Genomic DNA, 24,665 nt, shown 5'->3' with positions numbered 1-24,665 from the left:
GGCGGGCGCCGCGGTCCGGAGCCCGGGCCGCCCGGAGCGCGGCCAGCTCGCCCGAAATAGCCGGCGGCGCCGGCCGGGCGGTAACCGGAGAGCGGAGAGCGCCGCCTCGGCCTGCTCCTGCCGGGAGCCCCCGGCGCCCCGACACCGATGCCGGGACCCTCCCGCACCCCCGCCTTCCCCGGAAGGCAGACTGAGGCCGGAGGGACCGGCGGGGCAGCGAGGTGGGGTGCGGGGTGGGGGTGGGGTCAGAAGCTCGAGTGCAGCAGTGCTGTCCCCCTCCCCCAACAGGCGGCAGGAGCACCCCGGGAGGTGCCACCCTTGTGCGCCTGGGGGGATTGAGTGGTGCCCCTGCATCCGAATCCAGATGGGACCCTCCAGGCGGTGTGGACCCAGGTGGCCCTCCCGCCTTCCCCAGGGGGAGCAGAGGCTAGGCCACCAGGTAGGAACACTGGTGCTTCTGTGTCTGAGAAGAGACAAGGCCAGGTTGTGTTGGAGTGGGGAGGAGGGACTGGCACTACCCAGCCCCCCTCACCTGGGCCAGCACCCCCAGCTTGGGAGGAGGCCGGCCGCGAGCCCCGACGTGAGCATTTGGCCTCCGTGAACCGTTCTTGTGCGTTTGGGAGGCTCGGAGCCGCGGGCCTGCAGCTGTTCCAGGAGACAGGTGTCCTGGCGCAGGCCCAGGCACCCCGGGGTCTGTGTGGGGTGCTGCGGGTGTGAGTGCATATGGCCTCACATGTGTGGGGCTGCCAGAATGTCTTCCGGGGCCCCTGGGGTGTCTGTCATTTCCCAGGAAGGATTGGGTGGGGGACACCCTCCCTGTCCCCTCTCCCGGGTCCCCTGGCTCCCTGTGCCTGGCCTGCTCACAGTTGCCACCCAGGGGCCTACTTGTGGTCATCGACATGCTTCGTGCTCGGGCCTCAGCTTCCCCCTCCAAGGGGGCCCAGGCTCCCTGGACTGCTTACTCAGCCTGTCAGTTCTTCACGCCCAGACCCTGCGCCTGGTGCCCCGGGGGGCCCTTGTCCAGGTCAAGCCTGGTCGACAAGGTGTAGGGGCTGGGGAGACCGAGTGGCCCCTAGAAGGTGGGAACACAGAGGCCCCGGCCAGGCCAAGGCGGGGGCAGCAGGGCCAGGGCCCCTGTGGCACGAAGGAGGCTCTGGCACCTTTGGCCGGAGGCAGGGCTGGGTGCAGCCTGGGCTGTTGCTTGGTGGACGGGGGTGAGTGGGGCCAGTGTGGGCCTCCAAGGAGGCTCTTGGGGCAGATGCCCGCCTGAAGAGCAGCCCGGAGGCGGTCTTTGTCCCTCCTGTGGACCCGGGTGGTGGATGTTACCTCCCTATCAGAGAGGGCTACCCGAGAGGCGAGCTCCCTGCTGGACCCCGGAGAGCAGCTGCCTGCGGAGGGAGGACCTTTCTGCACTGCGGGGAGTTTGCAGGGGTCCCCCGAATCCAGAATCTGGGTCTGTAGGCCTCGGTGGTCATGGAGCCTTTCCTGGGCCTTCCCGTGTGTGCAGGAGCCGTAGAAAAGGCAGGCCCGGTGTGGAGAGCACCGTAGGAGCCTGGGGAGGGAAGCCTCCGGCACCGGAACTGGGACTGGGTTTGAGGGGGATTGTTGGAGGAGAGAGGGGTGGACATTCTAGGCAGGGCCTTGCACGAGAACGTGGATGGTGGGAGGGGATGAAGGGGAGTGCAACGTAGGCTCCCGCCTGCACCTACCACCTCTCGTCCCTGGACTCAGAGTCTCCCCCCACCCCTGCCCCCAGTCCTGGGGGCAGGGACCCCGCATCACCACCGCAGGCAGCCTGGTGGGGGCTGTGAACCCAGCTACTTTCAGCAACACCTGGGGTCATGCAGACTCACCCGGGAATGGGCTGTCAGCGGCTTCTCTAAGGCGGCTGCATTCCAAGAGGGCCGGCACCGCGTGGTGGGAGGGGGAGGGTCTGTGTCCCGTGGGAATGGGCGTGATGTCTCAGTCCCAGGTGGGCAGGCAGCCCGAGAACAGAGTGTGAGTGGGGCCAGCCTTTCTGTCCCCGTGGAGACCTCGAAGAAGGGGGCCTGGGCTCCCTGCAGCCCCGGAGCTCCGGACTGGGAGTTGGAGCGCCAGGCTCCCATCTCGGGGTTGCCCACACACGCTCTGTGTCCTGCACCAGTCCTGGTCGGGCTCCAGCCATGGGATCTGCTGAGGGTGGATGGGGCCTTGTGGGCGGAGGGCTGAGCCCCCACAGCCCCCGATGCCTGTGCTCTCGCAGTGGCCCGCCCTCGAGCGCCGCACAGCCCTGCACACGCGCCCCCGCGAACGCTGGGATCGTGCCTTCTTCCTGAGTCGGATCCTGAACGGGCCGGGCCGCACTCGATGCCGGGCCCCCTGGCTTCGGCCTGGTTAACAGCCCCATCCCCAGCTGCCGCGGGCTGCTCCCAGGCTCCCCCCCCCCAGCAGGGTCCCCTGGGGCTCTAGCGGCTCAGCTGAAGGCACTGTGTCAAGGTCACTGTGATGGGAGGACTGACTGCAACCGTTCCTCCTGCTTCGTCGGTGTGGGTGTGGACCTCCGTCTCCCTCCTGCCCCTGCTTCTTCCCCAGCCCGGAGACCGGATGTGTGCCTCTCCCCAGCCTGCCCTCCCCCAGGCTCTCAGCCCCTGGCTGTTAGCACCTCTGTGGGCTCATGACCCCACAGTTATTTTTACATCTGCAGACGCCCGTGTCCAGCGCCTGCGTGCATGGTGCCCAACGGGCCTCTGCAGCTCACGTGTCCAGGAGGGACTGGCCCAAGCCCCGCCCCCGCGGCCCCCTCCCCGGGCGCCCCCTGCCCCCCAGTCCAGTGTGGCGCAAGCGCTTCCTTCCATGGGCCACATCTGCCATGGAGATGTCCTGTGGGGAGGGCTCCCCTCCCGCTGTCGCCATGGTTATTGCAGAGCCTGGCCCAGCCTAGGCCAACAGCTCCTCTTGCCTGGCCAGCCTCTGCTCTCACCCCAGGCTCACCAGGGCCCCTGACCAGACAGGCACCCTCCACTACTCTCCCCCTCCCTCTCCTGCCCACAGGCCCTTGGGTCCCTGCCTCTGGGCCTTTGCTCTGGCTGTTCCCTCCAGCACAGCACTGATCCGTGCGGGGCTGCCACACTGGCTTCTGGTGTCACTTGGGAGTCCTCTTTGTTGTGTCGTCTGGGAGGGTCTCAGCCCCGCGCTCAGGCCCCCGCAGCCGCTGTCATCCCCTCACTTCCTATAGCAGCGTCCTTTGACCACCTCCCCTCCCGGGTGTCGGCTCTGGGGGGCCTGGGCTCTGTCCCTTGGGTCCCCTGGCTGCTGACCAGAATGACCCCGACCAAGGGCTTCAGAGTGGGAGGCATGGGTGGGCTCTGAGGGATCCCAGCAGGGGGTCTTTCAGGGAGCAGGACCTCATGCAGGGCTGACGGGTCCTGGATCCAGCCCTCGCTCATGGCAGGGTAAGGTCACTGGAGGGCAGCGTGTTCTCAGGGGCGAGGGGCTGGGGCCCCGGCTAGGCCACTCTGTGCTTGCTGGCAGGGTAGCGTTTGCGGGGGGCCAGGGCTGTGTTAGCAGCTGGCCTGGGCGGGCTGGGTGGCGTCCATTCCTCAGACGGAAGGCAGGCTGGGCCTGGGTCCTCGGTCGTGGACTCTGGGTTTGAATGGGGTCGGCCAGTCTCCCACATGGCACCCGTGCCCTTGGAGGGGCTCAGCGGCCACGGAGTCAGGTGGAGTGTGTGCATGTGTGTGTGCGGATGGCAGGTAGGCATACGTGTGTGCGTGTGTGTTGGTGAGTGTGTGCGTGTCCGTGTGTCTGCCTGTGTGTGCATGTGCCAGTCCTTGCTGCTTTGCTTTACCTCATTACCACCATGAGCACCGCCCCCCGGCCCCGGGCTGCCAGCCGCCCCTGCCCAGACCCCCTCCGGGTCCTGTGGACGGTCCATGTCCTGCCCCTGGAGCCGCGGTGCAGCCTGGCCGCCCCTTCGGATCTCCTGCCGTTAGCGGGGCCCACACAGCTGTAGGGACAGGAGCCCGACAGAGGCCGCTGGAGTGGGGTGGCCCGGTGTGCTTCCTGAGCTGCGGACCGGGAGACCTCACCAAGGGACCAGTCTTGCTGGGCTTCTTGGGACAGGCGAGGCCCTAGGGGGGCGGAGCTGTCCAGCAGGGGCGGGCTCCGGCCTGCTGGCCCCGTGTGTTTGCAGGGGTGCTATGCCCCGGAGGGGCTGGTGTGGTCTCTCCTGGGCTCCCTGCTCTGTCTCTGGCCGTGGCCTGAGAACTCCCATTCTTCTGATGCCTGCTGGTGCTGCCGCTTTGTGGGAAATAGCACTCCCAGGGAAGGGGTTTTAAAAATAGGATCCATTTACTGCCCCAGGTGACGTGGAGGGGAGAGGGGTGGGAGCAGCTGCAGTCCCAGAGCCCCCCGGGGCCCCACACGTGCCGCACCCAACCTGGCCCCCTCCCCACCACCCCTCTCCCACCCATGCTGCTGAGGCTTGGGGGCACTGAGCATGGGGTGGATGCCAGCTGCCCGAGCCGAAACCAGGCGGTGACCCGGTCAGCTCCCCCCGGGGCAGAAGGTGGGAGCGCGTCACAGCCGCATCCCTCAGCCTGTTTGGTTCCAATCTAGAAACGTGAGCAGTGACTTGAGGGGTGTGCGAGTCTCCTGGGGCTGCAGAGATTGGTCCTCTCCCTGTCCCAGGGGTGGGACATCCAAACTCGGTGTCTGCAGGGCTTTTTCCAGCTCCTGGTGGCTCCAGGCGCTGCGGGGCTTGCGGCCCTGTCACTCTGGGGCTCTCCTTCCCCGTGCGTTGCCTTCTGGTCTGTCTCCTGTAGGACCTGCACCATTGGGCTAGGGCTCGCCCGGATAATCCACGATGACCTCACTGTGACATCCTTAGCCTGATGACATCTGCAGAAACTCTTTCACCACATGAGGTCATGCTTGCAGGTGTGGGGTCGGGACGTGGGCGTACCTCCCGGGGGCCTGTTTGGCCTGCTGCAGATGGGTGAGGATGCTGGTGCTTTCTCATCTCCGCACAGAGGGGGCTGCGGGCTGCCCCTCAGACAGAGCGGGTGTGGGAGGAGGGCGCAACACCAGCTCTCACTGCGTGTGGCCCCCACCAGCCTCGCGAGTGTGCACGTCTGAGGTGGGTGCTTGCCCGGCCGCCGCAGGCATCGGGGAGGCGTGGGGCGCCCTGGCGTTGCTGGCAAACTGCTGTAGACCGGGACTCGGCAAAGCACCGCCCTGAGCCCAGCCTGGCCCGTGGCCGGTTTCCGTAGTGAGGTGTCACCGGAGCGTAGCCGTTCACTCACGCAGCGCTCCGCTGCTTTCGGAGTTAGGTCTCTGTGGCGGATGCCGCATGGCCCGTGAAGCCAGAGTTCCTGTCTGGCCCTTCACGGAAAGCTGTGTTGACCCTGCTTGTGGCTCTATTCCTGGGAGCATAACTCCTAGAACGAAGGAGGTGACAGTAAGGAGGTGACGGTCTTACTGCTGGGCGGGTGAGGCCACAGCTAAAGGAATGGGCTTTCATTTGATAGACGGCTCCACGCCCTCCCCACGCGTGAGCGGACGGGCCTGCCCGCAAGAGCCCGCTTTCAGGGTTGGTGGGGGTGGAGACGGCAAATAGACGAGGACCGACTTCTGCACAGAAAACCCGCTGCAGGGGATCCCAGAGCCTGTGGAGAGAGAGAGGAGGGGCAGTGGTGGTCGCCGTGTCTGGGGGCGCGCAGGTGGCCTTCCCAGGAGCCGCCCTCTGAGGCCGGCCATCCTGCAGTCTGTGGAGGCTCCCTGTCCTGTGTGTGTGGGGGGGGGCCTTCCTGCAGCGCTTTCTGTGCTCGAAGGCCGCTGGTGACAGAGGTGGGTGCCATCTCCATCATGACCCTGGCCCTTTGCAGCCTGTGTGACTAATTCCTTGCTGGCCCGGCCTGGAGTTTCCAAAGGGAGTTGTCTAAACCCGTAGCCTCTTTCCGGGCCACTCTTGGGAGCCGCGAACACTCGGGAAGGCTCAGAGGAGTACGTGGGTTTCTGCGGGCTCTGGGCTTTTCCCCCTCAAAATGGGAACATCTGTGCGTGTTTCTGATAAAAGCATTTCAGACGCTAAGGAGATGGGCGATGGGAGGGCCTGGGCGGGTGGGGGGACGGCGAGGCAGGCTTGTAGGAGGGACAGGCGCCATCTGACCAGCCAAGGTGTGCCCGGCGCGGTGCAGGTGGAGGGCCCTGGGGCTGAGCCCGGGGCTGAGGGCCACTGCGGGCTCTGCCTCGTTGTCCCATTGGGATTCCGTCGGGACAACAGGGACAGTGACTGTGATGTTGAGGGAAGACGGGAACTCCAGGGCAGAGGCATGTCACCTGCCATGGGGAAAGGGACAGGCCCACTGGTCTTGGGGGTAGGCCGGCATGGGGGCCGGCAGTGGGACCTAAGGCCCCGTGGCTCCCCCCTAGGGCTAGAGCCCGCACCCTGGAGAACAAGGGATCCAGGAGGCCCGATGGGTCTGTGTGCAGCAGGAAGGGGGCTCGAGGCCGCGGCCGGCTCTCCACCTGTCCCCACAGGCCACCTGCCACGGCTCCTAGAGGCCCTGCAGCCCCTGAGAGTGGCCTGCGGGGACCGCAGGGCCTGGGGCAGGGTGGATGCAGGGGTGGGGGGTGGGGCCAGAGTCAGGTGGGCAGGCCCAGCTGTGGGGTGTTCTGGGCTGGCCGCTGCCCATGGGACCTGCGTGCCATGCAGGGCGGGAGACGCCGTTTGCACGCACGGAGACGTTGCCCGAGAGTGGCTGGTGGCTTGGCCGGGGTCACACCCCAAGCCCGGACTCTCTGGGCGTGCTGCGGCCTCTGCAGGGGGTGCCGGGGCCTGGGGGGTGGTGTCGGTGCCGCTGACGGCCTGTACTGCGTGTCTTGCCCGGCGTCCCGCAGACTGTCTGCTGATGCTGGCCTATAAGGACAAAGCGGAGCGAGCCAAGGGCCTCCGGGAACGTAGCAGCCTGACGCTGGAGGACATCTGTGGCCTGGAGCCTGGCCTGCCCTACGAGGGCCTGGTCCACACGCTGGCCATCATCTGCCTGTCCCAGGCCGTCATGCTGGGCTTCGATAGCCGCGAGGCCATGTGCGCCTGGGACGCCCGGATCCGCTATGCGCTCGGCGAGGGTGAGTGAGGCCAGGGCGACAGACCCCATCCTTAAGTGTCCCGTGGGACCCTCACCCACAGGCTGCCGGAGCTGTGACGTGACTCCAGGGAATGACACAGACGTGTTTGCCGAGCGCCTCCCCCGTCGGACTCTGTGCTTTGGGCACATGGTCTGGGAGGACGCGGTGCTGCCCAGAGGCGCTCGGGCCCCATGAGGGGGTTCCGGGAGCAGCTGGTGCCGCTGGGCCTTCCGGGCTCCCTGACTCGATCCTGTTAGTTACAACTACGGCCATTACCCTGAGGGGGCTCCATCAGAGCAGAGTGACCTTCTTAAGTGCCGCCCTTTGCTCCCCAGCCTGTCCTCTCGAGCCCACAGCTGGGGCTCCTGTGGGGGCGAGGCCGCAGAGCCTCGGTCCCACCGCATTGCCCACCAGGGGTTTGGTGGCTTCTGTGCCTGAGCCAGGGAGGCGAGGGAGGCCAGTGCAGCTCTGTGGGTGGCCGGGCGGGGCGCAGAAGTGGGGGCCCTGTTGAGCTGGGGGAGGAGGAGAGCCTGGTCCCCAGTGAGGGCCTCACATCAGACGCCAAGAAACATAGCCATCAAGATCAATGACATTTTAACACAGCCTTTAAAACCCTCAGGATCAAATGCACAAAGCCTGTGATGAGCAAAATACCGAAATTTAGCCTGTCCTGAGCCCTCCCTGCCTTCCCCTTCGTCCTGCACCCGCCCTACCTTCCCCTTCTTTCCTGACCCACCCAACCCTGACCAGGCTTGTTTTAATTCAACAATTTGATACTTCGTTCATCACAGACTTTTGCATTAGTTTTTGTTTAAAAAAATCACGACAGTGTCACTGGCCTCACTGCAGAGTGTTTGGTGCCTGAGCTGGGGGCTTCCCAGGGGCTCGCCGAGGTCCAGTAGGCCTTGTTAGGACAGGGAGGGTGGCCTGTGAACCAGGGTAGTGTCTGGTGCCTCGGAGTGGGGAGTGCAGCCCCCGGGGTCTGGGGCGTGTTGCCCGGGCCGGGGTAGGGGTCAGCCCTGCCTCTGGCGCTGACACCCTGGAGCTGCCCCCCCGCCCCGGGGGCCTCTGCTCTTGGTGATGCCCTCTCGCCCCTCCCCCACCCCCAGTGCACAGGTTCCATGTGACCGTGGCGCCAGGCACCAAGCTGGAGAGCGGCCCCGCCACCCTTCACCTCTGTAATGACGTCCTTGTGGTGGCCAGGGATGTCCCCCCGGCCGTCATGGGGCAGTGGAAGCTGTCCGACCTCCGACGCTACGGGGCCGTGCCCAATGGATTCATCTTTGAAGGCGGGACCAGGTGTGGGTACTGTAAGTATGCGGGGCCGTGGGAGCCCCAGGCCTCAGGCTGCTCCCGTGCTCTGCTGCCCTGGAAACCCGTGGCTTGGAGCCTCCCACCCCACCGTGCGCTGGCCTCGCTGGCATCTCGGGGGCATGCGGGCTCCAAACCTGGTGCTCAGCTGAGGCCAGACCCCCGCTGCTTCTGTGCAGCCCAGGGCGCTGAGGGTGGGAGGACGGGCACGCAGCCCACCCACAGGGTGCCCGGAGCCCGGAGTGAGGCCTGCGGGTCACAGTGCTTGGCCCTGTGTCTGACGTCACAGAGCCCCAGAGCCATTCATGTTCCGACTTAATGAAAAAGAGAAAAAGGGAAAAAAGAATGTGCGTGTTTATCAAGGACGTGCAGAGAACACATTTGTGGACCAAGGATTCCTCGTGGCCACACTGACTCCCGTGGTCCTCGGGCCCCCGCGCCCAGGGCAGGTGGAGAGCTGCCCTGAGGTGCAGACGAGGGCCGAGTGGCGAGGCCCCCCACGCTGGGGGCCGTGGTGGCACCCCGGGGAGGAGTGCGTTAGCGGAAGTGTGCCGGGAAGCTGAATGTGGGCCCAGCGCGGGGCGGGAGCATAGCCTGGTCCTCCTTGAGCCTAGAGCTCCGCCAGCTGCGGGGACGGGATGTGCCGACGCCCCGTGCACTGCTCTCCAAGTGTGGCCGTGTGCACATGTCCGGGCCGGCAGCAGCTTCAGGGGCACGAGCCCCCTTCTCTCTCCTCTCTCCCGAGGAGCCCAGGCCCACCAGCGCTGGCTGCCCAGGGCTGGCCGCTCGGCCGGGTGGCCTCCTGGTGACCTGTCCCATGGTCGGGACCACCTCAGCCGGTACGCTGGATTGGAGAGTGGAGTCCAGGTGGGAGCTTGCACACCCATCTCGGTTCAGCCTGGGACCCCTGCCAGACAGGGATCGTGGCCTCCTCCCTTGTGTTGCGGGGGACCTGGAGGCTCTGAGTGGCTGGCAACCTCTCCCCCTGTCCCCCCTCTGTATAGGGGGGCTAATCCCCCACAGGCAGTCTCCCCCCGGCAAGGGGCCTATCACAGGGTCTGGCCCACGCTCCGTATGGCCAGGTTTGGGTGGGTCCACGGGGCTCTGGAACCTTGGTCCTGCCCGGATCTCCCTGGCGGAGGGACCGCGCTGGAGGACGTGTTCGTGCTGGTGGGCTGGGCCCGTCCTTCTGCAAAGGATGGGCAGGGTGGGACAGGCCTACGGGCCACATGGCAGCGGGTCTCGTGGTGGGAGCCAGGCCTGTGGGGCCGCCAGTGAGGCCCTGCCTCCGAGGATATAAGAGAGAGACGGGCAGGTGAGGTGCCTGCCCAAGGCAGCGAGACCTTAATTTCTGATGGGCGGGGTCCTGGGCTTGGGGGAGGGGAAGTGTCTGCAGACGCAAAGGCAGGCGGAGGGGGTGGGGTGGCGAGGTGCGGCAGGTTTGTGGTGGGGGCAGTTTGGGCGCGGCCCCCAGCCCTGGGGTGGGCGAGCCAGGCCCTGGGGTTTCTCAGTGGGAGTCTGAGCACAGCTGTGGGGCACCTGCTCTGGGCTGGCGTGGGGGGGGGGTGGGTGAGACACCAGCTGGAGGTCCCCCTGCGGATGTGCCCCGGGGCATCTTGTTCTGGCACATTCGGGGGGGGGGCAGCACTCGGGGGTCCAGAGCAGTGGAGGGGGAGGGCACCCAGCCGTGTGGGTCGTCGGAGCTGGGCCACCGGGCACTGGGTCTGGGGCAGCCCTCCCCCCACCAGATCTCATCCATGTGGGGGTCCTGGAAGAGGGAGAATGGGGTGGAGACCGCCTGGGGGTGGTGCCACCGTGTGTCCTGAGGGAGGCCAGTCAGGAGGACCCGCTTCCTCAGAGACCCTCATATTTGCCGGACGTGATATAATGGAGCCTCCAGTTTAAAATTCCGCCTCGGCGTGGGCGGGCTCCTTCCTGCCCGTGAACGATCGCGGGCATTGGGCCGGGGCTGCTGGGAGGGCGGCAGAGGCTGGAACTCGGGCAGCTGTGACTTCCCGGGGCTGCCAGGAGCCCAGGCGGAGCCCTGGGGGGGCCGTCCCGCAGCTGCTCCCGTGCAAGCTGGGCCTGTGGGGCTGGAGGGGGGCGCCAGGCCCCGTGGCGGGACGCTGACCAGGGTTCGGCATCGCGGAGCGCCGAGCTCTCGGGGGCCGCTGACCAAGGCCGCCCGGTCAGCCAGCGTGGAAGAACAGCGGGGGCACTGCGGCCCATCCCGCTGAGCTCTGTTCTTCAGGGACGATTTTGCCAGGGCTCTGCCCGTTCAGGCTGGGTGTTAGACCGTCGTGGGGGACCGCCGCTGCTCAGGACTGAGGCATGCTGGCAGGGACGTCAGGACCTTGGGGCTGCCGTAGCGAACGACCACAAACTGGGGCCTTAGAACCACGGATTCCTTCACAGTCGTGTGCAAAGTCGAGGTGTGGGCAGAGCCGGGCTCCCTCTGGAGGCTCCTGCCTGCCTCTTCCGACCCCGGGTGGCCCCCCACCCCACGGCCTTGCGGCCACGGCTCGTCTCTCCTCTGCTGTCACACGGCGGTCTCTGCGTGTCTTCTCTGTGGGACGCCAGTCGTGGGATTTAGGGCCAGCCGATAACCTAGGACCACCTCGTCTCATCTCACTTGATTAAAGACCATTGTTTCAAGTAAGGTCACAGTTCCAGGTTTGAGGTGTGACCTATCCTTTGGGGACCACCATTCAGTCCACGGCATGGGTCACCTTAACTGTGATGTTTTAGAATTTGGATCTTGGTGGGCCTGTGGCCCTGGGCACGTTTAATCTGGAGGACAGAGAGCTGGGTTGGAGTCATCGGAAGGCCCTGGCAGGTCTGGGTGTAAGGAATTAGCATCCGCTCCCTCCCCTGGTACAGTCCCAGCCAGGCCCCTGTGTCCCCCAGAACCACACCCCCTTGACCGTTGGCCACAGACAACTCTCCAGAGAACAGGAACCTGTCCCGGGCCTCCTTTGCCCAACCCGAGTGCCCTGGAGGGCGTGGACGTGGGGTCAGGCCCTGGGGGGCGTGGTAGAGGGCTCAGTGCTCTGATGGGTGTGGGTGGGCGTCAGGTGGGTATGACCGGGGCTGTTGGGTGGAGGCCTCTCAGGGCCAGGCCAGGTGGTGTGGCTCTCGGTCCCTCCCAGGTGGGCATTTCCTCTCTCTGACCTCCACGCAGACAGTGGCCGGTCCAGAGTCAGATGGGAGTGGGCTTGTTGGCTGCTAGTCCAGGGTCTCCCAGGGTGGCCTGATTCTGTCTCTGGGGTGGTGGCGGCCCACTGTGTGTGGCTAGGGCTTCGGGGCAGGAGCAGAGGATGGGAGAAGGGGGACTGCCCAGAACCCAGGGAGGGCAGGCCTTGGGGAGGGGTGTATGAACTGAGCCCAAGGGTGAATGGAAGTTTCTAGAAGGGGGCCCAGAGGAGGTCTCCGTCCCTTGCATTGACGGGTCCTCCTGTCAAGGGCATTTCAAGGGCATTTCCACATCCACACGAGCCAGCTGCATTTGCAAGGGATCAAGGTCCTCAGATGTGGAGGAATTCAGCAGGTGGCAGAAAGGTCCCGAGCCTCTGGCAGGGACACCTCGTGGATAGTGGCCCTCAGAAACGTCCCCCCACATCCTGCATGCCGGCCCCTCCTCCACCGCTATGCCCGGCTCCTCGGGGCATGGTGGGCATTTCTAAATGACTATTTTTTTTTTTTATAAATGCATTTAAAATTTTTTTTATTGCTATTCAGTTTTGTTTTAAATGATTTTTTTAAGCGTGAGGCTGTAAACCAGGAGAACTCTCTTGCTGCTTATTTAAAACGTTTGCATTGTCCAGCTCTGCTAAGTCCGCTGGTAGGTGGACGTTGTGGTCTGCGTGCTGGGCGGTCTCGACAGAGCTGTCTGAAGCCCTGGTCTCTGACCCCAGGAATGTCTGTCTAGCATGGACAGGTGACCACACAGTGTGTGCGGGAACCCTGCTAGGTGGTGGTGGCAGAGGCGAGGTTGGAGAAGGAGGAAGCAGTGCCAGGTTACAGAGGCCCAGGAAGCTGGACCAGAGTTTGCACTGTCTTCCCAGAGTAGCAGGGAGCCATCGAAGGTGCTTGAGCAGAGGAGTGCCACCCACAGGTCTGTGTAGGGTGATAACTTTGGCCCCAGGGTGCAGGCGGGATTGAGGTGGGGGGCCACACCGTGGGCTGTGAGAAAGCTCTGGATGTGGTCTGAGGCTGAGTCAGCAGCATCTGTGGGTGGGCGAGGGGGTCACCCGGGATCGCAGGAATGTTAACGACGTGGGGGTTGAAATGGGGAGAGAGGGAGGGCCAGCCTGGGGTGGGCGGGAAGAAGGAGGAGCGCTTGCTGGGGTGAGGGTCCCGGGAGGATGGAGCCCCTACCCCGGGCCGGGCCTGCTCCAGTGCTTTGCCCACAGGGAGGCATCCAGCCCATGCAAAGGCCCGGCTCCTGGCTCCCTTCCCCTTGGCAGCATGTTGAGGGACAGTTATGAATTGGGGTCATTTGCTGGGGACAGTTACAGGTTCCTACGAGGAGAAGCAGTCTGCTCTCTGGGTCCAGACCACTGGTCACACTGCAGACGGTTTGTGGTCGATTCCACCCCTTTGCTGGGAATTTTCCATTCCGGGGGTGGGAGGGAGCCTGGAACCCATCAGCCCCTTGAAGCTCACTAGGGGTTGGTGCCCCAGGCCGGTCCTGGGTGCCCCAAGTGTCCAGCATGACGACCCGGGCTTCCCCCTTGGGGGGCTTTGCTCCTGGGCAGAAAGGCCCAAGGGGAAGGCGCCGTGTCCCCCTGCCCGTGGGGATGGGCAGTGTGGCCTCCTGGGGGAGCAGCCTCCTCCCCCATCTCTGAACACCCGAGGAGCCTCTCCCTGAGTGCGTAGCACCCAGGTGCATGGCGTGGCCATCAGGCGAGGGCAGCACGGCCACCCGAGAGGAAGGTGGGTCACCAAGGAGGGGGCTCAGCTGGGCCTTGCGGGGAGCCCCGTGTCGCAGGGAGATGGAGAGGGGGTGCAGCCCTTGTCGGGGATGGAGCCCAGGGCTGGGGCTCCCCATCAGCGTTCCTGTGCTCTGCCCAGCGCGGGCTCCGTCGTGCCGTGGTGCCCGTGGGAGGCTGTGGGAATGGTTGGCTTTGTGTTTACTCTGGCGAAATACACACGCGTTGAATTTACTGTTTTAACCGCTCTCAGGAGTACGGCTCAGAGGCATTGAGTGTGTTCAGTGTCGTGCAGCCGTCCCCACTCTCCGTCTTGCCCAGCTGACACTCTGTCCCCAATGGACTCTAGCCCACATGTCCCCTCCCTGGCCCCCGACACCCACCACCTACCTTCTGTGTCTAGGATCGCGCTCCTGTACGGCACTCGCAGAAGTGGGATCACAGGGTCCCTGTCCCTCCGTGGCTGGCCCGTCGCATGGAGTTCAGTGTCACCCGGGTTCGTCCGCGAGGTGGCGGGAGTCAGGATGTCCGTCCTTCTCTGAACTGCATTCCCTCGTGTGGATGGATGGCCCACATTCGTTTATCCGTCCCTCCGTCAGGGGACGCTGCGTGAACACGGGGTTGTGGGCGTCTGTTCCGTGCCTGCTCTCAGTCCCTTTGGCTGCACACCAGATGTGGGCCCGCTGGGTCGTTGGGCGCTTCTGTGGTCATGTTTCGAGGACCCTCCACACTGTTTTCCACGGCGACCCCTCCCACAGCGCACGGGGTTCCAGTTTCCCCACGTTCCCACCAACCCCTGTTGTGTTCTGTTGTTTTTGTTTTCTTTTCAATCAGCCTTCCTGGGGGGTGAGTCCATCGGGGGAAATTTAAAACCTGATTTTGAATGAACGTGTTTCGTTGAACTTCGGTCCTTTCTCTCGCAGTCAGGGCGGGGAGAAATGAAATTCTGATCAGTAGATGTTGGCCTGTGTTAGGGAGCCCTGTGCAAAATGATACCCAAGGGTCCTGGTCAGCTGCGTTCTGAGGGAAAGTCTAACACCAGGCAGGTTGGTGCTGCCTGTTGGGCAGAGCTTTCTAGAACCTTCTTTGCACGGAAGTCCCCCAGATGCTTTCAGGTGCTCTCTCCCCAGTAGGACTTCACTGTGTGCTTTTGGTCTGCATGGAGCCGGGACACGGAGCACGCGCAGAGCTCAGGACACTGGAGGTTATCTGGACTAACTCGGAACAGGAATCCGCCCATGGAACTGGGCGCATCGCACATTTGAATGGAAGAGCGTTTCTTTCTCGGGGCTGGGGACTCTCCACGGGGTGCAACGGCCTTGGCATTGGAGATGCCGTCCTAAGGACTAACTGCCTTTGTAGAGCCGGTGATGCTTGCCTGCGGCCCCCGGAGAACCCACAGCATCTGCCCAGAGCCGAAGGTGGCCGTCAGCCCGGGTAGGCCGCCAGCTTCCTGCTCAGCACACTCGCTCTCCTCCCCATCCCTGTCTCCCCGTGTCTGTGATCGCAGAGCCAGAAGCACCCCAGAACTTGGCGGCTGTTTGCTTGCTTGTGATTCTGCGGGTCAGGGAACTGCTCCGTGTGGCGGACGGGTCACCCAGGCAGTGGCTTTGGTGGGTGGCCTGGCTGGGAGGCCCAGGATGGCCTCAGGCACGGACCCTGCCTGGGGCTGGGGCCTTGTGGACCAGGATGGGACAGTGTGGCACAGTGGGCCAGGCGCTGCCTCCTCCAGCCCTGCCAACAGGCAAGCAGACACTTCAAAGGTCACTTTCGTGGGAAAGGTCCACTCGTTTCTGCTTCCCTCTTTCTACCACTGAGTGCTGGGGTCCCGTGGGCAGCGGCCCTGGGTGAGACTCTGGGGTCCCAATGCCTCAGAAGTGGTCCCTGCCTGTAGGACGAGGGGCCTGGCAGCCAGGACAGCATGAAGATGAGGGCATGTGCCAGGTGAAGGATCACAGGCGTGACCCGGGGGGGTGCTCCCTCCAAGCAGCCCCGAGTGAACCATCAGGGCTCAGGGGTCGGGGACGGTGATGTCAGGTGAGTGGAATCTCGATAGGTGAAGTGACATTACAGGTGGCCGAGGGGTTTTGAGGGATGGGAGTGGCCGCCTCCTGTTGCCCATGTTTAGGGAGCTCCCGGGGTCCCCAAAGCCTGGGGTGGGGGAGGGCAGCCCGCAGAGGGCCAGCCAGCGGTCAGCAAGCTGTGTCCCGGAGGCCTCGCCTCGAGGCTCGGGCAGCCCGGCCCTCGGAGCCATGTGCCGTCCCCAAGGAACCTCTGCGGTCAGCTCCCTGGCGTGCGTGGGTGGCAGCCGCGCTCCCAGGCCTCACGGATGCGTCTTGGGGAGTGTGACGCTCAGCAGACGCCAGGTGGAATGCCGTCGGCTCCCCTCCCTTCGTAATGTGGTTTTTTATAGTCGGGGGACTGGTTGTGCTGTGGCCTCTGCCAGCTGACTGTAAGCTCGGGATTAGAGGCCCGGCCCTTTGTGCGAGCTGGCAGGCTGGCCCCCTGGTTGGGGTGGGGCAGCAGCCGGGCTGGGACGCTGTGGGCCGGCCTTCTCCTCGCCTGCCCTTCAGTCCCGGGCCCGGGCACCAGCTCGCAGCCCGCAAGCCCCAGCTCCGAGGCCCACCCGTCTGGCTGGAAGCTCTGCGGTGGCTGGTTGTGTCCAGGTGGCCCGCTGGCCAGGCTTGAGTCCTTCCTGCCCCCCTCTGGGCCTCAGTGTACTCATCTCTAAGCAGGCCTGTCACCTGCTATCAGGGGACCTTAAACGGATGGAGCTCCAACAACCAGAGGGTACTGCGGCCCCCCAGTCCCTGGGGTGGCGTTGCGCCATGTGGGGGCCTGGCCTGAGCCCCTGGGATCCTGGGAAGACCGGCTGTGATCGTGGCTGGTGGCAGAGGCTTAACTGGGAAGCATTCGCCTTACCGCTCCGTGCGCCCCTGGGAGCTGGCGTTCAGGAGCGAGCATGCCTTTCTTTGGGCGCCGCACAGAGGGCAGGGCGCGGAGGCATTCTCGTGTGGTGACGCCAGCCGAGCGTCCAGCCCCACGTGGCCTGGCGTCCCCATTCACTGGGCGGGTGGTGAGGGATTTCATTCACCCTGGCGGGGCTCCGGCCCAGCGGGAGGGCGGCCGGGCCTGGGGCGCAGCCGGGCTGTGCTGACTCACGCGGCCTGCCCTCTGCTGGCTGGGGGCCCCTGTGGCACGGCCTTAGCCTCCACCCTCCCACCGTGGGCCTGCTTCTCACCCGAAAACACACCCAGGAGGGGGCCCATGAAGGGGGCAGGGTGTGTCGTGGCCACAGCAGCGCCGGCCGTCTTGTGTGGGGCAGGCCCACCTCACGCAGACACTCAGTATCAGAGTAGCCCCGGGTCAGGAGCCTGGGCCGAGGGCACCTCCCAAGATCGAGGTCCCCAGCTGCTTCCTGGCACGTGAGCCCTGCTCTGGACGGGCCTGTCCCTTGCCCCTCCGATGAGCCTGGACACCTGGGAGAGCCAGGACACCCTCACTGGCCTCCTCTTGCAGCCACGTCCTCCTGAGGCATCCCCGGATCCTGTCCTGGCCAGAGGAGACTGACGGGTTAGAGCCAGGACCAACAGGGGGGGACGCCCACTCCCTGTGCCGTCCTGGGACGCAGCACGATTGCCTGGGCTGGGCTGGTGCACACGGGCCCGGGATGGCCAGGCGTGCGTCCCGGCTGCTGGGACGAGATGCGTGGGCCTAAAGGACGGAGTGGGGTTTACCAGGGCCAGGCAGAGAGAGGCCTATCTGGGTGCTCAGGGGACATTCCCTGCAACCCCCCACCCATGTGTGCGGTCTCATGGTTTCGCTCAAGGTCCCGTTGTTCTGCATCCTGATGGCCCCGGGGCCCGTCCTGCAGCGGTCCCGCCCTACCGGTGCTGGGCCAGGCGGACACCAGGGTCTGTCCTCTGTCTGTAGGGGCTGGAGTCTTCTTCTTGTCGTCAGCTGAGGGAGAGCAGATCAGCTTCCTGTTCGACTGCATTGTCCGTGGCATCTCCCCAACCAAAGGCCCCTTTGGGCTGCGGCCGGTTCTCCCAGGTGCGTGTGGGAGTGTGGCCCGGGGGGCGGGGCCTCTGGTTGGGACCCGTATGCTGTGGCGGCACCAGGTGGGGCACCGAGAGGCCAGAGACCCCGTGTGGGGCTCGCGGACACCTGAGCCAGACAGGGTGGGGGCCTTGCCCCCCATGTGGCTGGGACTGTGGGCTGGGGTTTGCCTTGTGAGCCTGCCTGGTGAGTGGGGTCTCACCGGCAGGGAGGGGGTTGGACATGAGCCTGCACCCAGCTCACCTCGTCTTGCCCCCTCTTCCCTGGTCACGACGGGCGCATTCTCCACGAGCCCTGGGCCAGGACGGGGCTGGACACCGGAGGGGCCACGCTACTCAAGGCACCATGGGGCTGCAAGCAGGGCTGGACCCCCGAGGTCCTGGTCCCTTTCTCCCACTGGAGGAAGGTCTGCCCTCCCCTGGGGGACAGCCCGGGAGGGACGAAGGCAGGTTCTTGTCGCCGCGGCCTCCTTTGACCAAGGCCCACTGGGTGGGTGGTGCCCAGGGTCCCTGGTACCCCCCACGGCCCAGTGAGGGGGGGCTTGTCACTTGTCCAGGCGGGAAAGACAAAGGCCTGTGTTCACGCAGCAAGTGGTCAGGGCACCACAGTGCGGCTCATTCAGGGCCACCTGGGGAGGACAGAAGCGAGTGACCGGCCAGGTCCCTCCTCTCCCAGCGCGGTCCCTCAGCCCACCTCCACAGCCCCACACAGGCCCAGGGCTGGACGGACTGGGGACTGGGGACGGAGGAGGTGGCTCCTGTGGCCCCAGCCTTCGTGGTCTGGACTCTGCTGGATGGTGTGGCAGTGCCCTCTGCTGGCACCCTCCTGCCTTGCAGCCACAGGTGCCGTGTAGACAGCAGGGTGTGGGCAGGACAGCGTGGACAGTTGTGAGGGCAGCGGCGTGGGTGGGCGGGTGTGGTCGGGCCTGGCTGGCGTTGCGGCGAGGCCCTGTGCTCATCGGGCTCTCCTGAGATATGGCCTCTGCTGGGTCAGCAGCCTCATGTCCAGCCTTTCTGGGGTCCTCTTGTGTTCGCCCTGGCTCAGTAGGACCCACATGGACACCAAGGCCCAGAGAGGCAGGCCATCTCACGCAGACGGTCGGGAGGGGAGAGGGGAGAGTTCTGAGGTCCGCCCTGCCCTGAGCACGACGCTGCACACTCCCACCTCGGTCCCACCACGGTTGGGGTGCACTCTCCTTGTACCCCCACTTTGCCGATGTGGACAGGGGGCTCAGGGAGCCCGTCCAGCGCCAGCATCTTGCTGCCCCATCGGCTGCCAGACAGGAAGTGGTCAGGAGGACACACCTGCGTCCCCACCGTGGGCCTCTCCTGCTGGCTTTGGGGCACAGGACCTGGGCTGGTGGCCGGGGGACCTGGAGGGGGCAGGCGTCCTGAGATTGGTGTCCCGTGGCTGGGGTGCAGGCGTGGGGGGGAGCTGGGACTCCCAGGGGTCCCCTGTGGCCCTGCTGTGGCCTCGAGGCACGCCCAGCAGGCGTGTGGCCCCGGTGGTGCGGGACTCACCGGGATGTCCCTGGCGGCCTGCCACCTGCGGCTGAGGGTCCCGGGTGGGGGATCAAGGCCGCGTCTCCGCCTACTGTCCTCTCTGCCACAGACCCGAGCCACGGGGGACCTGCCGCCGCGGAGGAGCGGGTGGCCCAGGAGGCCCTGGAAGCCCTGAAACTGGAGAAGCGGCTCAGCCTCCTTGCCCACGCGGTGCGGCCCGGCAGCGGAGGTAGGCGCCTCGGCGGCTGCGGGGGAGGAGTGCTGGAGGGGGGCGACCTCCAGGCTCCTGTGCATTTGTGCGTTCATTCCCCCTCTGCTCGCTCATTCACTCATTCATTCCCCTCGCCTGCTCACTCATTCACTCATTCTTCCCCCACTCTGCTCGCTCATTCATTCATTTTTCCTCTGCTCATTTATTTCTTCCCCTTTGCTCATTCATTCATTTATTCATTCCCCCTCTGCTCACTCATTCGTTCCCTCACGCATGATGCCACAAACGCAGAGTGCTGGCCTCGGCCCTGACCGGAGCCACGGTGCTTTGAGAGAGCCGGGAGGGCTGGTGTGAATTCTCGCTGCCTGGCGGCCTTGTGGCCTGGTTAAGGCCATGACGTGAGCTCTTGTGCTCCAGCTTTACCGTTTGTGTCCAGATGAAAGGGCCCCTCCTGAGCAGTCCTCGACTCTCAGTTTGCTGCAAAATGGACAGAAGGGGCTGCGGCCCTGCAAGGGCCCTGCCTGGGGGTGGGGTTGGGGAGGGGAGCTGCCCTGCGGGACCTGTCCATCCTCTCTGACCGCTGCCAGTCCCATGGGGGGCACTGGGAGCACGGTGGCCCCCCCCAGAAGTGGGGAGCCTCAATTTGCATTGAGCAGCGACCTTATGGGGACTCCCATCTGGTTCCCAGGGGGGGCAGCGGTTGAGGGGGAGGGAGGGAGGGCGCGGCTTCCAGAGGGGGCTGGAGGGGTGAAGGATTGGTGTTCGACGAGGGCCTGACCTGGCTGGGCTGGCAAGCGCACCAGGCTTTGGGTGATGAGGGAGCCTGGGAGGAGGTGGGGTGGGACCGGACAGTGCTGGCCCTCGGCCCTCAGCTGCTGTCGCCCCCAGCCCTCCCTGAGCCCACCCCAGCCCCCAGAGCAGCGTCCACACCCCCGACCACCCCGCGCTCTGTCTTAGGGGATGACCGCAGCCTGTCCAGCTCATCCTCGGAGGCCAGCCACTCGGACGTCAGCGCCGGCAGCCGGCTCACGGCATGGCCGGAGCCGTCCTCGTCTTCTGCCAGCACGTCGCAGGAGGGCCCGGGGCTGGCGGCTGCCCAGGCCTCCGGGGAGGCTGTGCCAGGCACCTCAAGGCCGCCCCCCAAGCCGCTGCGGCCACGACAGCTGCAGGAGGTCGGCCGTCAGAGCTCATCGGACAGTGGCATCGCCACGGGCAGCCACTCTTCCTACTCCGGCAGCTTCTCGTCCTGTGCCGGCAGCAGCCTGGACGTGTGGCGCGCAGGGGACGAGTTTGGCTCCATGCTCAGCCTGCCACCGGCGGCCGGCGTGCCCGAGCCCAGCCTGTGCGCCTGCCCACCGGGGACAGCTGAGTACCAAGTGCCCACGGCCCTGCGGCACCATTATGACACACCACGCAGCCTGCGCCAGGCCCCCAGGGACCAGACCCCGGCCGCGCAGGGCAGCCCCAGTGACGGTGGGGCCGGGGACTCGGGTGGCCAGATGTCCGCAGTGTGTCCCTCCGGCTGGCTGGGTGCAAGGCGGCAGGGACAGGCGACGGAGGCCCTGGGCTGCGAGGCCCCTGGCGAGGGCTGGGAGGCAGGCAGTCCCCACGCTGGGCCTCCTCCAGCTTTCTTTTCGTCCTGTCCGGTCTGTGGAGGACTCAAGGTAAACCCCCCTCCCTGAGAGCCGCATCCCAGGCCCGCTGCTGCGGGCGCTGGGTTCTGTCCCTCTGGGCAGGAGGGGAGGGGCCGCCTTTTGTGCTGTCTGTGAAGCCAGCGACTGTGGGCACAGTGGGGAGGGCCAGCAGGGAGGGGTGACACCCCCAGAGCCTGTCCTCTGGGGAACGGAGCCTGCAGGGTGGGCCCCCAGGACTTGGAGAGGCCCCAGCGGCCTGCAGCTGGAAATGTGTTCTGGAAAGCGGGAAGCTGTGGGTGGGGGGCAGGCTGGGGGCCCATAGAGTCCCAAAGCCCGAGGGTCAGGTGCTGGGGGCACAGGCAGGGGCTGTCCTAGCCGGCTTGTGCCACGCCCTTGGGGTGATGAGGGCTGGGAGCCCCTCGCTGGCCGAGGCCGTCTCCCTATCCTATTCCACTGCCTACTGGGGGACGGCCGTGCCGTGCCTCTCAGACCCATCCCCTCCATTGTGTGCAGTGGGGCTGTCCGCTGAGACCCGGGTTCCCGGGACAGGCGTGTGCACGGGGCGTGCAGGGCGAGCCTTACCTGTCTGCCCCACGCCTCGTGAGGCCGCGCCAGGCAGCCCATCTTACAGGGGAAGAGACTGAGGCTCACGAGGTGCAGGGACTTGTGGGTCTGGGTCCCCTGACTTGCGGACCTATGTGGCTCTCCCACCAGCATGTTCTTGAACCTGCAGGCTCTCGGGCCGCGGGTGGGCAGGGAGGGCCCTGCTGCGGCCCCCCAGAGCGGGGAGGAGGGCGGTGATGGCCCTCCGTTGGCCGGCCCGGCAGGGTCAGCTTGCCCTGTGAAGGCTCTGGAAGCCGCAGCTCACCCCCCGGCCGTCCTCCTGGCTAAGCCCGAGGCCAGTGGCTGGGACCAGAGGAGGCCAGGGCGCCGAGGGTCAGTTCATTTGCACCTGGAGGGCACGTGGGCGGCCCAGGGGTAGAGCGGCTTCCGTGCCCTCCGTGGTCTGCCCGCTCGCCTGCATGGGGTGCGGCTGCCTTGCCTGGTTTTGTACATTCGTCCTGCAGTTTCGTGCACCCGCGAGAGGCGGGGCCCGTGCCCATGGGGCTCCGGACGTGGGCTGGCGCGGTCCTGCGCGGTCTGGAATCAGCCCCCCGCCGGGGGCCAGACAGCTCAGCTGTAAAGATTTTGCTTTGTACCTTTACTGTCGGCTGAAGACCTTTGTTGCTCTCTGACATTTTTAAAATCTGACACTATTTGTAATACATTCTTAGACTGAAATAAAATACTCTTTTTTTATTGTCTTGTCCTTTTCCATTTTGCCAGCCTCTTCACCTCCCACCCAGGCCCTCTCGGGGCCTTTGTCTCCGAGATCTGGGGGCTCAGCCCCCTCAAGGGGCAGCATGAGGCCCTGCCTGTGTAGTCTGCCTTAAGCCCAAATGCACTGAGGCCTGAAAAAGGAAAGGCAGCTCCCAACAGCCTATGGGGCTTGTGTGTGTGTGTGTGTGTGTGTACGCACTTGCACACGCGTGTGTGCATGCATTTGCATGCATGTGCATCGTGCACGGCGTGTGTCGTGTGTGTATCTGTAACGTGTGCATCTGCTGTATACATGTGCATGTCTGGTGAGGAATGTGTGCACACATGTGTGCATGTGTGGTGCATGCACAGGAATGTGCATGTGTACACATGCAGACGTTTGTGCGTGGTGTGATGTCTATGTATGCTGGGTGTACAAAGGCACACGTGTGTGCCTGTGCACGTGTGTGTGTGTGGTCTGTGTGATGTGTGTGCACGTGTGTGGCATGTTCCCCTGTTCACTGGAGACCACGGTGAGGTCCTCGGTGGTCACTTGGTCTCAGGCAGGTGGCTCCCTGTGTCTAAGTGATGCCAGGGAGAGTCCCAGCTCTGAGCCTGGAGCCCCCACCCCCTCCCGTCTCCCCACTTCGGGTGGCAGAGCTCCAGGAATCCCACCTCACATCTCCTGCACATCACGGGGGCCCACGCCTTGCCCTGTCACTCCCATTTTCACCCTTGCTCGCCACCCTGCTGGGGGGCCAGCTCTGCCCCCTGAGTTGGGAGCTCTGGGTGGGGTTCCTGTGCCCTGCAACGTGAGGAAAGCCAGGCTTTGGGGGCTGAGCGGCACCCTCCCCGCCAGCTGGGTGGCCTCAGGCAAGTTACTACACCTCTCTGAGCCTCCGTTTCCTCCTCATAGATGGGGACAACAGTCCCTACCTCCCCGGGCACACAGACAGGGTCTAATGAGTTGGTAGGTGCACGTGGGCAGATGTCTGTTCACGGGAGCCGTTGTCAGACCCACTGTTGTCGCCTCTGCCCTTGAGGCGCCCTGGCCAGTCTGGCTGCAAAAGAAAGAAGGCTGTGAGCTGCCAGCGCCATGAGTGGGGCTGGGGGTGGGGGTGGCGTGTGCTCCTACCGGGGCCCCTTGTTGTCTGGGCTTGGCCCTGCTGCACTTGCTCGGGCCCCTGGGCCCAGACCGCCGGGGGTGGGGGTGGGCAGGCGTCTGTGACCAGAGCCCGCTGAGGCCCCAGCGGCTGGTTTGCCGCCTCCCCGCATGGGAAGCCAGGGAGGGCCAGCGCCGGGCCTTCTGCTGGTCCCTGCCCCTGGTGGGCATCCTAGCTGTGGACTCCGGTTTCCTCGGCCAAGGCTGACCACTGGCACTGCAGGGAAATCTGTCTGGGGGTGCGGCAGGAGGGATGGGCTGTGGGCTGCCCGGGTAGGGGCTCGGGCACTGTTAGAGCCAGGTTGCCCAGATGTGGTCGTGGCGCTGGGAGGGTTGGGGCTGGGCTGTCACGTGAAGTCCTCAGCCAGAGGAGAGAAGGGCCCAAGGGAGTGGCCACTGACCACCGTGGCCCTCTGGTGGCTGTTGGCAGCCAAGGCATCTTGTGGGATGGAGTGGTTGTGGGGGAGGAGAGCCCGGCCCTCCACAGGGGGTGTCCCTCAGCTTCCCCTGCACCCCAGGGTGGTCCTGGGGATGGGGTCCAGAACACAGGGGCCTTGCCTGGTGGGGCTGGGCGCAACTGGAGTGGGCAGACCCGTGCCAGGAGTCCTCCCTCCTTGTCTCTCCAGGGCGTGTGTGGCCCACCAGCCCAGACCTGGTGGTCAGGGGCCCTGGCCCCCCGCAGGGGGAAACGGTAGATCGGCATCCTGCCTGCGCTCAGCGCTGGGTTTGATGCTGTGTCTGCGGAACTGGCCCCCAGAAGCAGGTGTGGTCTTGGGGGGCCATGGGCAATTAGCGATCGATCCGTGGCTCCTGTGGGCAGATGGCCAACCTCCTACCTCAGGGGCCTGTGTGTGAGGGCTCCTGGCGGGCAGCTGGCCTCCCGTCACCGGGTCAGACATGCCCTGCCCAAGTCCCAGGCCCGCATGAGGGCTCCTTAGTGCAGGATGACAGGTGAGACCAGCTCGGCGTACCCAGGACTGTCCCTTGAGCCTGGCCAGGACCAGCGTCAGGGGTTGGGGGTCAGGGTGCTCTTTCTTGAGTCTGTGGCATCCAGCTATGTTCCCCGGAGCAGGGTTGGGGTTTCTGCACTCCCATCCCAGTTCCCAGCTCTCCCCAAGGCCCTGCCACTGGCCTGTGATCCCCAGACCGTTAGGATGCTGGATCTCCTCCGTCACTCGCCCTGGGCCATGGCAGGGGCCCGTCCCTCGAGGGCTTTGGGAGGTCGAGGCCCAGGTGGCAACGAATGTGCCGGCCTCCTGGTCCCTCCCTCCTGGTCAGACCCTGCCTGTAGCCCCGAGGCCACCAAGGCCCCTCCCTCCTGGGGGTCCCTCCGCACTTGCAATGAGGCACCAGGAAGAGGCAATTCTGCAGGGCGGGGGCCCGGCTCATCCCCGTGGCCTCTGTCGGCCCCTCCACACCCCCTGCCGCGCAGCCACGGATAAAGGC

At 65.4% G+C, this 24,665-nt stretch overlaps 1 protein-coding gene across 2 annotated transcripts; it reads left to right on the top strand.

The window, feature by feature from the left end:
• The first annotated feature begins 288 nt into the window (after window positions 1-288).
• Window positions 289-22,032, top strand: DOK7 (docking protein 7). 2 transcript variants are annotated; one of them, XM_034672184.1, is made up of 6 exons: window positions 289-439; window positions 6,880-7,110; window positions 8,220-8,420; window positions 17,286-17,405; window positions 19,023-19,142; window positions 20,082-22,032. In XM_034672184.1, exons 2-6 carry the CDS (start codon window positions 6,891-6,893, stop codon window positions 20,804-20,806), a joined length of 1,386 nt encoding a protein of 461 aa, XP_034528075.1. In that variant the 5' UTR covers window positions 289-439; window positions 6,880-6,890; the 3' UTR covers window positions 20,807-22,032. The 2 variants fall into 2 exon arrangements, with proteins under 2 accessions (XP_034528075.1, XP_019652329.2); XM_019796770.2 differs by lacking the exon at window positions 289-439 and having other exon boundaries at window positions 6,803-7,110.
• The last annotated feature ends 2,633 nt before the right edge of the window (window positions 22,033-24,665 follow it).

Source organism: Ailuropoda melanoleuca, chromosome 11, assembly GCF_002007445.2.
Source record: "Ailuropoda melanoleuca isolate Jingjing chromosome 11, ASM200744v2, whole genome shotgun sequence".
NCBI classification, from domain to species: Eukaryota; Metazoa; Chordata; class Mammalia; order Carnivora; family Ursidae; genus Ailuropoda; species Ailuropoda melanoleuca.
Note: the sequence above shows the minus strand (reverse complement) of the source record. Positions and strands in the feature narration are given on the sequence as shown.

What these genes read in the sequence shown, in the direction of transcription:
- DOK7 (XM_034672184.1), top strand. Translation starts at nt 6,891, where the DNA reads ATGCTGGCCTATAAGGACAAAGCGGAGCGAGCCAAGGGCCTCCGGGAA. An exon ending in CGGGACCAGGTGTGGGTACT is followed by an intron (nt 8,421 to 17,285) that starts GTAAGTATGCGG and finishes CTCTGTCTGTAG; the next exon opens with GGGCTGGAGTCTTCTTCTTG. An exon ending in GGTGCGGCCCGGCAGCGGAG is followed by an intron (nt 19,143 to 20,081) that starts GTAGGCGCCTCG and finishes GCTCTGTCTTAG; the next exon opens with GGGATGACCGCAGCCTGTCC.